A 13176-nucleotide genomic window follows, 5' to 3' on the forward strand; every position below is an offset into this window, starting at 1 on the left:
ATTCAGGAATCTCAGCCACTGAACACCAGCCGGTCCTGGAATAAGTTTCATTCTAACTCATTCTGAGTAAATATTCTCACCAGGTCCTCTGTCGGGGCCCTGCTAAGCAGCTTTAATGGTTCATGATTGCAGCAACTGAGCAGTCACAGGAATGTGGTCAAGATAGTCCAGTCCCATAATGCCTCACATTCAATCTGTAGTCCTTCAATTATAACAGAATATGTGGCTGTATGTCGCTGCCTCGGCCACAATCAGCGCCAACACTGCCTTCTTCCAACTGCTATAATGCCGAAGGTGTAAGTACACCCACAGTGCTGTTAGGGAGGGATTTCCAGCTACACATTCCACACTTCCTCTCGACTGTGGGTGGATACGAGATTGATATATTCCATTCAACTGCACTCAAGCTGAGTTATTCAAATCCCTTTATTGTACGGGACAATATATTCATGATTTCTTTAAAATAGAAATTAAACATTCCCATTTGATTTCAGGTATTAACATATTCTGTTAGTTTGTTCTTTATTGTCAATGTCAGGCTGGGGTTGTTCCTCTTGGAGCAAAGGAGGTTGAGGGGAGATTTGATAGAGGTGGACAAGATTCTGACAGGTTTAGATAAGGTGGACAAAGAAAAGCTGTTCCCATTAGCTGACAGGAGAAGGACGAGGGGGGACACAGATTTATGGTTTTGGGTCAGAGATGCAGGGGGGCGCGGATGTGAGGAAGAATATTTTGATGCAGTGAATGGTAATGACCTGGAACTCGCTGCCTACGAGGGTGGAGGAAGTGGAGACAATAAACAATTACAAAGGAAATTGGATGGGCATCTGGGGGAGTTTCAAACAGAAATGCTGATTAAATATCTCTTAACTTCCTCACACCCTGTCACTCTGTGATCCTTGTGAAATTTAAAACAAGGTATTCGCAACAAGACTCAAAGAGCATCAGCCCACTGGAGGCAGTTGTGAGACCGGCCAGCCCAGCAGAAAGAAACCCCCCGACCCTCCCCATTGACTAACTGTGAGAATGAACAAAATGCAGTCCTGGATGTAATTGAGAGCAGAAACAATAACAGCAGAATCCAACCCCTGGAATAACTCGTGAACTTTTTGGTGTCTCAGCAGGTTAGATAATTGACTGAATCCCTTCCCACACTGAGAGCAGGTGAATGGTCTCTCCCAGTGTGAATGTGCTGGTGTATCTGCAGGTCAGATAATTGACTGAATCCCTTCCCACACGGAGAGCAGGTGAACGGTCTCTCCCCAGTGTGAACTCGCTGGTGTCTCTGCAGGTTAGATAATTGACTGAACCCCTCCCCACACTGAGAGCAGGTGAACGGCCTCTCCCCAGTGTGAACTCGCTGGTGTCTCCGCAGGGTGGATAAATGAGTGAATCCCTTCCCACACTGAGAGCAGGTGAACGGCCTCTCCCCAGTGTGAACTCGCTGGTGTCTCCGCAGGGTGGATGAATCAGTGAATCCCTTCCCACACTGAGAGCAGGTGAACGGTCTCTCCCCAGTGTGAACACGCAGGTGCATCTGCAGGTCAGATAATCGACTGAAACCCTTCCGACACTGAGGGCAGGTGAATGGCCTCTCCCCAGTGTGAACTCGCTGGTGTGTCTGCAGGGTGGATAACCGAGTGAATCCCTTCCCACACTGAGAGCAGGTGAACGGTCTCTCCCCAGTGTGAACTCGCTGATGTGTCTGCAGGTTAGATAATTGACTGAACCCCTTCTCACACTGAGAGCATGTGAATGGCCTCTCCCCAGTGTGAACTCGCTGGTGTGCCTGCAGGTTGGATAACTGACTGAATCCCTTCTCACACTGAGAGCAGGTGAACGGTTTCTCCCCAGTATGAATTCGCTGGTGTGTCTGCAGGACGGATAACTGAGTGAATCCCTTCCCACACTGACAGCAGCTAAAGGGCCTCTCCCCAGTGTGAACTCGCTGGTGTGTCTGCAGTTGGGATAATCGAGTGAATCCCTCCCCACACTGAGAGCAAGTAAATGGTCTCTCCCCAGTGTGAACTCGCTGGTGTCTCTGCAGGCTGGATAAATGACTAAATCCCTCCCCACACTGAGAGCACATGAATGGTCTCTCCCCAGTGTGACTGCGCCGATGAGCTTCCAGCTCTGATGGGGCTCTGTATCCCTTCCCACAGTCCCTGCATTTCCATGGTTTCTCCATGGTGCAGGTGTCCTTTCCTCTCTTCAGTTGAAGACTCGTCCACACACAGAACAGTCCCCCCACCCCTCCCACCCCACTGTGAATGGTGTGATATTTATTCAGGCTGTGTAACTGGTTCAAGCTCAGTGCACTGGAACACTCTCACTCCAGTGTGGCAGCGTGTTGGCGCTTTTCCAGTCACACTGATGTTTGAAATCTTTTCAAGTCATCAGACCAGACAACCATTTCTCCTCGATTCAAAGGCCGATGATATTCAGGTCCCAAGGAATATGACTCTGTCAGATCTAGATGTGACGTTTGAAATTTCGGCCGGTGATTTCTCTTTCAGTATCCTGTAAAACAAGTTTACAGAGGTCATCAGTGATAGAAATTCAGAACACACAATTCTAGTTTCTATGGAACATTCTTTCCTCTCTCCAGACTCGAAACATTGGCTCTTTTCTCTCTCTATCTGGGGGATAGCGTGGGAAATGATGCTGCGGTAGATCAGCCAATTCTCAATGAATGGTTGAGGCAGTTCGATGGGCTGAATGGCCAACTGCAGCTCCTGTTTCTTATGATTTGTGTGTGGTGGACAGGAAGCAGTGAGCATGGATCTGTCAATCAGCCTCAATCAGCACCTTCAGGAGAATTGGGAGGGTGAATATTAGATACAGCAGAGTGAGGATGGAGGGAGAGTGTGTGGGATGGAGATTCACAGCTTTTGGAGAATGAGAGGAAAGAATGTTCATTAGAATCATCGAGTTCTTACATCTTATCAACTGTTTTTGAGCCTTCACAATGAATCTCTCTTCTCAAGACATTCTTATCTCTGACTTGTCTGTGCTGCTCGCTGTCTCACAAAGCAGCTGCCTGTGTGTTGATACAAGGGGCCCTGCTCGGCAAGTTTAATGTTCCATGACTGTGTCTTTAATGACTGAATAACTATAGGAATATGGTCAAGTCAGCTAAATCACATGATGCTTTATATTACGGTTAGCAACTGTCCATTTTGTTAACATAGCACATTTGGATATATAAATACATATAAAAAGCAAAATATTGCGGATGCTGGAATCTGAAACAAAAACAGAAAATGCTGGAAAATGTCAGCAGGTCTGACAGCATCTGTGGAGAGAGAATAGAGCCAACATTTAAAGTCTGGATGACCCTTCATCAGAGCTCTGACAAAGGGTCATCCAGACTTGAAATGTTAGTCTATTCTCTCTCTATAAATATATATAGGACAGCTGCCCCAGCCTTGGCCCACTCTAACACATGCACAAAGCAGTGCTGACTATGTGGAAATGCTCAGATTAAAGTTTCCTGCCTTCTCTGTAACAGCGAGTGAAAATGTTTATCGGCTTGCAGACCTTCAAAGGAGTCAGTGCCTGCTATTTCAGCATGAACAGGCTAATCTTCACCTACGTAGGCCCCAGAACATTCTGCTTCTCGGCCTTCACCAGAGGGTGAGCAAGACCAGATTTCTCCATAACAAATACCAAAGGCGAGATATGGGGATATGCTATGCAAATAAAAGATTTGCAGAAATTAATTTTGAATGCGAAAGGGTGAAAAGCTAGGATTTAATTGGCGAATATGTCCGTCAATGAAGGATTAGAAACATTCTTGGTTTCTGATTTGCTGTAATTGACTATTATTGCCAAGTTATTTTTCTGTAACATCAGAACTGTGGTGAACCATCGTTGGTTCACCACTGGGGGTTGTTATTATGTTACTGTTGGGCTAGGGTGTTATTACTGTGGGGGTTGTACTATGTTGTTGGGTTAGGGTGTTTACCTGTTATAAGTGTTATCATGGCACATTCCAGTGGGGTCCCGCCTCCGGTGGCAGGGTATAAGACCCCCTGCTCCGGCAGGACCCCTTCAGTCTGAACTGGTGTATTCGTGTTAGTAGTTTCATTGTTACTGTATTAAAGCCTTCAATACTAAAGCCTTGATTCCAGGTGCTCATTGACGCGCATCAATTTAATGCATCAAGAACCACTTGCGGGACAGCTGCACAGGGTTTCTCCTTGTGCACAAGTCATTAAAGGCCCCACATTGGATTGTGCACGGTGTCTAGTGCTGTTTGTACTCAAGTCGACTAAGAATGCCTAAAGTTGCTGGTACCCAGGATCTCTGACAACTACCCCTAACCGGACCTTGACTATCCAAAGTTGGCCAAATCCTCTCCAGTAACTTACCCGCCACTGTTGTCAGGCTCACCGGCCTGTAATTACCAGGCTTCTCTTTGCAACCCTTCTTAAACAATGGAACAACATTAGCCAATCTCTCGTCTTCCAGAACTTTGCCAGTGGAAAGGGATGAAGCAAATACCTCTGCAAGGCCCTCTGCAATTTCTTCCCCAAACTCCCACAAGATCCAAGGATGCACTTGATTTGATTTATTGTTGTCACACGTATTAGTATACAGTGAAAAGAATTGTTTCTTGTGGCTATACTGACAAAGCATACAGTTCATAGAGAAGGAAAGGAGAGAGTGCAGAATGCAGTGTTACAGTCATAGCTCAGGTGGACAGAAAGATCAACTTAGAGCGAGGTAGGTCCATTCAAAAGTCTGATGGCAACAGGGAAGAAGCTGTTCTTGAGTTGGTTGGTACGTGAGCTCAGACCTTTGTATCGTTCCCTCAAAGGAAAAAGGTGGAAGAGAGAATCTCCGGGGTGTGAGGGTTGATTATGCTGGCTGCTTTTCCGAGGCAGCCGGATGTGTACACAGAGTCAATGAATGGGAGGCAGGGTTGGGTGATGGACTGGGCTTCATTCACAATCCTTTGAGAAACACTTTGTTGAGAAAAGCATGGATATTAAGGAACTCGAGGAAATAAATCGTGATGACTTGAGGAGTGTACATATAACAGAGAAGGTGGTGCTGGAAGTTTTAAAACGCATCAAGGTAGATAAATCCCCGGGACTTGATGAAGTGTATCCCAGGACATTGTGGAAGGCTAGGGAGGAAATTATGGGTCCCCTAGCAGAGATATTTGAATCATCAATAGTCACAGGTGAGGTGCCTGAAGATTGGAGGGTGGCAAATGTTGTGCCTTTGTTTAAAAAGGGCTGCAGGTAAAAGTCTGGGAACGAGAGGCCGGTGAGCCTCACATCTGTAGGGGATAAGTTGTTAGAAGGTATTTTGAGAGTCAGGATCTGCAGGAATTTAGAGATGCAAGGACTGATTAGGGGCAGTCAGCATGGCTTTGAGAGTGGAAAATCATGTCTCACAAATTTGATTGAGTTTTTTGAAGAGGTAACTAAGAAGGTAAATGAGGGCAGTGCAGTTGAAGTTGTCTACATGGATTTTAGCAAGGCCTTTGACAAGGTACCACATGGTAGGTTGTTGCATAAGGTTAAATCTCACGGAATCCAGGGTAAGGTAGCCAAATGGATACAAAATTGGCTTGGTGACAGAAGACAGAGGATAGTTGTGGAGGGTTGTTTTTCAAACTGAAGGTCTGTTATTTGTCATTTATATTAATGATTTGGATGAGAATTTAGGAATGATTTGGATGAGAATTTAGTAGGCATGGTTAGTAAGTTTATAGATGACACCAAGATTGGTAGCATAGTGATCAGTGAGGAAGGTTATTTAGGATTGCGATGGAACAGAATAAATCTTCGTTACTTAGCAGATACTCACCAAAAATCTGGCCTCTTCTCCTGTCGAAGAGTAAGATCACTTCCCAAAGGCTGAGAAAGTTAGAAAGCAAAAGGGCACCCCTTTCCCTTCCTTCCCTAACTCCCTTAATTACCCAACTCCCAGAATTATATTCTAAGCTGCTCAAGTGATGCCGGTTCAGAGCTGTTTCTGAGCTACAGATTCAATACAATACTCACTTGCAGACATGGACATCAAGGCCTGTATGGGTCTCCAGGCCATCATGCACACATCATGATAAGGAGGATGGAGATGGTGTTGCCAGCCATGTGCATGATGAACAGATTCATGGGCAGCTGTTTCAATGGGCCCAAGGCGATGTCCCAGCAGTGCTGAAAACAGAAAGTGAGCAGGGAGATTTCCAGCTCTCTGTGTCCAGGACAGGAAGCAGTGAGCATGGATCTGTCAATCAGCCTCAATCAGCACCTTCAGGAGAATTGGGAGGGTGAATATTAGATACAGCAGAGTGAGAATGGAGGGAGAGTGTGTGGGATGGAGATTCACAGCTTTTGGGGAATGAGAGCGAAAGAATGTTCCATAGAAATTAGAATTGTCTGTTCTGAATTTATATCCTGTACTGACATTGATGACTTTTGTAAACTCCTTTTACGATATCAGAAGGTGAGGATTTACAGACAGAAATCTCAAACCAAACGTCACATCAACATCTGACAGAATCACTCAATTCATCGGGACCTGAATATCATCGGCCTTTAAATCCAGAGGGAGAAATGTTTCTCTCAGCTGTCTGTTTCAAGAGATTTTAAGCATCAGTGCAACTGAAAAAGCACCAAGACACACACACACCAGAGTGAGAGTGTTCCAGTGCACTGAGTGTGGAAAGAGCTTTAACCAGTTACACAGCCTGAAAATACATCGCAGCATTCACAGCGGGAGAGACTGTACCCGTGTTCTGTGAGAGATTTAACTGATTGTTTAACCTGGAGAGTCACAAGGACACCCGCACCATGGAGAAACCATGGAAATGTGGAGACTGTGGGAAGGGATTCACGGTCCCATCTCGGTTGGAAGTTCATCAACGCAGTCACACTGGAGAGAGACCGTTCACCTGCTTTGTGTGTGGGAAAGGATTCACTGACTTACCTAATCTGCAGAGACACCAGCGAGTTCACACGGGGGAGAGACTATTTACCTGTTCTGACAGTGGGAAAGGATTCACTCAGTTATCCCACCTGCTGAGTCACACTTTCACTCACACCAATGAGAGACCCTTTAAATGCTCTGACTGTGGGAGTAGTTTCAAAAGCTCTGGAGAACTGGTGTCCCACCAGCGCATTCACACTGAGGAGAGACCGTTCAGCTGCTCTCACTGCACAAAGAGGTTTAGAACATCATCCAACCTGCGGACACACCAGCGAATTCACACTGGAGAGAAGCCATTTACCTGCTGTGTGTGTGGGATGGTGTTCACTCAGTTATCACACTTGCTAAGTCACAAAGTCACTCACACAAATGAGAGACACTTTAAATGCTCTGAGTGTGGGAGTGCCTTCAAACAAGCTTCAGATCTGAGGGTCCACAAGCGCATTCACACTGGGGAGAGACCGTTCAGCTGCTCTCACTGCACAAAGAGGTTTAGAACGTCATCACACTTGCAGGTACACCAGCGAGTTCACACTGGGAAGAAACCATTTACCTGTTCTGTGTGTAGGAAGGGATTCACTCAGTCATCTGCCCTGTCGACGCACACAGTCACTCACACCCAGGAGAGACCCTTTAAATGCTCTGAGTGTGGGAGCGACTTCAAAAGCTCTCAGGAACTGATGATCCACCAACGCATTCACACTGAGGAGCGACCGTTCAGCTGCTCTCACTGCACAAAGAGATTTAGAACAGCATCCAACCTGCAAAGACACCAGCGAGTTCACACTGGGGAGAGACCATTCATCTGCTCTGTCTGTGGAAAGAGATTCACTGTTTCATCCTCCCTGCAGCGACACCAGCGAGTTCACAAGTGATTACACGAGTTGGATTCTGCTGTTATTGTTTCTGCTCTCAATTATATCTCGGGCTGCAATTTATTCATTCTCAAAGTTGGTCACTGGGGAGGGTTAGAGGGTTTCTTTCTGCTGGACTGGCCGCTCTCATGACTTTGCTTCCAGTGGGCTGATGCTCTTTGAGCCTGGGAGAGGACATTTCCACTGAAATGATCCACAAAAACTGATGAAGGACATTTATTTTATCCTGGATAGTAAAGAGTCTATTCCCTCCACTACAGGTAGATCAAAAATAAATACAGAAAGAACTGGAAAAACATAGCAGGTCTGGCAGCATCTGTGGACAGAGAAACAGAGTTAATGTTTCACGTCCAATGTAACTCTACTTCAGAACTAAAGAGAGGGAGAAATGTGATGGATTTGATGCTGGTGAGAAAGGGGGGAGGGGCAGGGAGAACAAAAGGGAAAGTCAGGGATTGGTTAGAGGACGGGTGAAGATTAAATTACAAAAATATCCCGGAGCAAAAGGCAAAGGGAGAGGTAATGGTTGTTGTAAAGAAACAAAGCATTGGTCCAGAGTAAGTGTTAATGGCAAAATAAAGGACAGCTCTGTCTGGAAGCAAAAAAATATGAAAACAAGATGCAGACTGGCACTCAGCAAAAAACAAACCAAAATGGAGGAGAGAGTTCAGGGTGTGAAGTTGTTGAATTTGATGTTGAGTCCAGAAGGCTGTAAAGTGCCTCATCGGAAGATGAGGGGCTGTTTGTCCAGCTTGTGTTGGGCTTCTCCGGAACATTGCAGCAGGCCGAGGACAGAAATGTGAGCGTGAGAGCAAGGTGGTGAATTCTAATGGCAAGCGGAAGGTCAGGGTCATGCTTGTGGACTGAGCGGAGGTGTTCCACAAAGAGGGCAGGGAACAGGCTACAGATGAATTAAAGAGAAACCATTTGGGTCCAGTACATTATGAACATCCTTTTACTCTGGTTGTCTTTGATCCTCAAGTCACTTTCTGTTTGTTTTAACCATGTTCTGTTTCATTAATAAACTTTTATCAGTAAAAATATTTGATTGTTCTGGACTTTTCCTGATGAGATTGATGCACTTTAGGGAAAGTGGGTGAGAGGGGTTGGCAGGCTCTTTAACAGAAAGTGAGTCTCTCGAAGGTAATTGGCAAAGGAGCCAGAGGGGGAGATGGGATTTTATTTTTGACACGGCGATGTTAGAAAATGGGATTCAGGGAGTCAATTAACCCTTTCTCCCCTTTTCCCAAACTCTGAAATGATTGCCAGTGATAACCCTTATTGGTGACAGTGGTTAGATTTTATTCAGTATCAATAAGAGCTGACACAGGCTAATGTCTGAGCAGTCGTATCAAAGTGCAGCAGCATTACCATTACACTCTGGGTAGAAGCAGCATCTCCACGGAAATGCTCCCTGCTCTGCCCCAGATGCCATGGCACCAGTCAATGCAAAATGTAAAACCTCGACAAATCTCTGTGCTCGGGGAATCCCTTCTTATACTTTTTTACATCACAAAGTCTATGGAGACTGATTTAACCCAATCATTGCAAAGCTAACATTTGAACGGACCAATTACAAAACCCGTCATTGAACCATCTGTACTTGCACAAGCCATGTCAAACTCTCAAACAATTGTCTTCCCACTGGTACAGGGAGTCAGCATTCCCATGCCAAGCAGTGAAAACATGGTGGCCTTCACACCCAGGTGTCATCTAGGACTCAAGGCCCTCCTGTTTTCTCTGTCCTCTGGGAGCTGTTTCTCTCCCTGTTCCCACACAGCAAGTCGTCTGTTCTCAGCTCTGCTGGATTTCTGCTGAAGTTTGGCCCCTTTTACACCTTTCGGATCAGTAAACATTTGGTCAATGACCCAAACCACAATTTCCCATTCCGTCACCTGTCAACCATCCTTACCCAGAGTGTAATCACAACAGGAATAAAAACAGGAGAAGTGTAACAATCAAATTCAAACTGAATGCACAGCCAGTCATAGAATCTAATTTAATGTTCACTAATTAGTCAAAAAACCCGAAGTAGGGGGTCCCCCAGGATTCTTACAGTCCTCACCTTGAGGGAGAACTCTCTCTCTGACCCTCACTCAATTTCACTGTTATTTTCCAGTTCTGTTCTGGCCCCGCCTGGGGTAACATCTAATCGATCTTTTCTACTCCTGAAGGAGTGCTGTGAGTTCTAGGTTACTAGTACATAAGGACAGATGCTTCAAGCAACAGATCAAGCATGGATGTAAAAGATTCCCCAGCTCTCTCTTTACTCTGATCCAACTTTTTGACACTTCGTAATCAGTACTATTTCTCCCAAGACCTGAATTGTCCCAATCTATATTATTATCTATTTTACTTTGAACAGGCTCACAAAGTGAGGATAATTAATGTGTTTAATTGGATCCTGATTGTTTTGAACTCAGTTTCTCTCTGGAGTGTGTGTCAGTGCCTTGATGATGTCACAATGTTGTCTCAATGCCCTGGCCACATTAACCATTTCATCTCCTGCTGTGTCTCAAGTAGCTGTGTGTGTTTGGGACCCGCTCTTCACTCCATCTCACCATGAATTTAGGCTTGTTATTTTTCACATGTAACAAATCACATCTGTACACTCACTCCGGTATCCCAAAATCATGTCACACATTCTTAACTCTCAGAAGTGTTGATGAAAAGATCAATGTATCTGTCTTTCTTATCTCCTCCTGTTATAGTGCTGATATTCCATATAATGGCTGGGCTTTCAAATGTGGATTTCTTTTTAACAGAGTTCATGGACAATGATGTTAAAAGTTCCAAGAGAAAATATCCACCTCTTCATCCCATCCCACGTTTTAGAGGTGTTGATGGAAAGGAGGTCATTGATATTGAGAAATATCATAAGAATAAAAAAACTACAAATTCAGACAATATGGAGGTTATTGATTGTGGGGTAAAACCATTGACGTATTTGCATCTGGTCTTTTCAAACTGGGCTATCTCCCTGTAAAATGAAAATAGACAAAGTTACTCCATGGTTTAAAGTTGGTGGTAAACATAGAAGAAACCCTATTGTGCAGAAAGGGGCCATCTGGCCCATCGAGTCTGCACTGACCACAATCCCACCCAGGCCCTACCCCCAGATCCCTACACATTTACCCACTAATCACTCTCACCTATGCATCTCAGGACACTAAGGGCCAATTTTAGTGTGGCAAATCAACCTAACCGGCACATCTTTGGACTGTGGGAGGAAACTGGAGCACCCGGAGGAAACCCACACAGACACAAGGAGAATGTGCAAACTCCACACTCAGACAATGACCCCAAGCCGGGAATCGAACCCAGGTCCCTGGAGCTGTGAAGCAGCAGTGCTAACCACTGTGCTACTGTGCCACCCCAAACAACAACGCCCAACGTGGGGCTCGAACCCACGACCCTGAGATTAAGAGTCTCATGCTCTACCAACTGAGCTGGCCGGGCACATTATACTACATGATTATACTAATTACAGGAGAGTGTCCTCACTTTTCTCATTTTGCAGAGAAAAGGGAAGTCATTTGCTAAATGGTCTGATAATTCCATTCCTCAATGTAACTGACTGTGTAATAGTCAGACCAAGTCGGTCTATCTCATTATCACTGATGGAATTTGTGGAGAAAATGACGAATGCCGTGGACAAAAAGACAATTTACAATAGAGGTTTTTACTGATCTCACACAGATTTTGATACAATTGACCATGGAATATTACTTAAAACACTGGAAACAAGGGATTAGGGGAGTAGTGAATAAGTGGCTCAGAAGTTATTTGGAAAATCTCAACAATTTGTAACAGTCGATGATGTGAATCAGATTTTGTGAATATTCTGTGTGGAGTTTCACAGGGATCTGTTTTGGGCCTTAAATTGTTTATTTTATATATTAATGACATTTGGAATGTATCAAAGTTATTACAATTAGTTTTGTTTGCAGATGATGCCAATATCTTTTATTCTGGGTGGGATCTTCAAGAGCTTATTGAAATTGTTAGTGCTGAATTGGAGAAAACAAAAAGATTGTTTGTCAAAAATGAATTGTGACTGACTCTGAGTGGAACAAAGTTGATGTTATTTGGTGAAGTAAATCCCTTGGTTAATATAATAAACAATGTCAACATTCACAAAAACAGAAGAGGGGTCAGACCCCTCTGATGAAGGGTCATCTAGACTCGAAACATTGGCTCTATTCTCTCCCCACAGACAATGTCAACATTTATTTAGTCATGGGATGTGGGTGTCACTGGGACAGCATTTATTGTCCATTCCTAATTGCTCTTGAACTGAGAGAGCAATTAAAGGCAGCCATGTTGCTGTGGACCTGGAGTTCCATGTTGGTCAGACCAGATAAGGTTGGCAGATTTACTTCCCTAAAGGACATCAGTAAACCAGTTGGGCTTTTATGACAATCGACAATAATTTCTAATCATCATTAGACATTTAATCCCAGATTTTCATCTAATTTATATTTCACCATTTGCCACAATGGCATTCGAACCTGGGTCCCCAGAGCATTACCATGAGTCTCTGGGTCACTCATCCTGTGACACTGCCACTACACCATCGCCTCCCCAATATGGAAATATAGTTCTGGGTGTTCTCCTAGACCATACCTTTTGTTGGAAACCACATATACAATATATTAAAATAAAATAATCAAAGAGTATTGAAATTCTGAGTAAGACTAAATTTATATTGGATCCGCAGTCATTGCATATTTTGTATTGTTCACTTGAGATGATTCTTCAGAGGTTTGGGGAAACATTATAAAATAGCATGAATATTTGGGCAACATGGCGGCACTGTGGTGAGCAGTGCTGCCTCTCAGTGCCAGGAACCCAGGTTTGATTCCTGGCTTGGGTCACTGTGTGGAGTCTGCACATTCTCCCTGCGTCTGCGTGGATTTCCTCCGGGTGCTCCGGTTTCCTCCCACTGTCCGAAAGACGTGCTGGTTAGGTGCATTGGCCATGCTAAATTCTCCCTCAGTGTAACCCGAACAGGCGCCGGAGTGTGGTGACTGGGGGATTTCCATTAACTTCATTTCAGTGTTAATGTAAGTCTACTTGTGACACGAATAAATAAACATCAAACTTTAACTTTATTAATCCGATCGATATGTTACAGAAAAAAGCCAAATGAATAGTAATAAAGTGAATTTTCAAGAACTTAGCAACAAATTACTTATAAAATGTCCAGTTTTTAAAGTTTAGGAAGTCAGTTGAACTGAAAACTGCAATGATTTTGGATGAAGCAAAAAAGGAATCATTGCCTGAAAATTTGCAAAGAACCTGTTGACTTTAAGGGATGAAGATCATGAATTAAGTAAAAAAACCAAGTTTAAAA

The 13176-nt window shown here is 44.3% G+C and overlaps 1 protein-coding gene and 1 non-coding gene across 2 annotated transcripts in view; both read right to left on the reverse strand.

Moving 5' to 3' along the window:
- Positions 1–1153: 1153 nt before the first annotated feature.
- LOC144487310 (uncharacterized) overlaps positions 1154–13176 on the reverse strand; it is a gene marked incomplete at its 3' end in the record, with an annotated part of 75233 nt that continues 63210 nt past the window's right edge. Inside the window, exon 4 of the mRNA XM_078205387.1 lies at positions 1154–1948. Within this exon, the coding sequence (XP_078061513.1) occupies positions 1154–1948 (795 nt within the window). The remainder of the gene's footprint in view (positions 1949–13176) is intronic.
- Positions 11207–11279, reverse strand: trnak-cuu (transfer RNA lysine (anticodon CUU)). The gene has a single exon. It is a non-coding gene; the product is annotated as a tRNA-Lys (tRNA).

Source organism: Mustelus asterias, unplaced genomic scaffold (assembly GCF_964213995.1).
Source record: "Mustelus asterias unplaced genomic scaffold, sMusAst1.hap1.1 HAP1_SCAFFOLD_731, whole genome shotgun sequence".
NCBI lineage: Eukaryota > Metazoa > Chordata > Chondrichthyes > Carcharhiniformes > Triakidae > Mustelus > Mustelus asterias.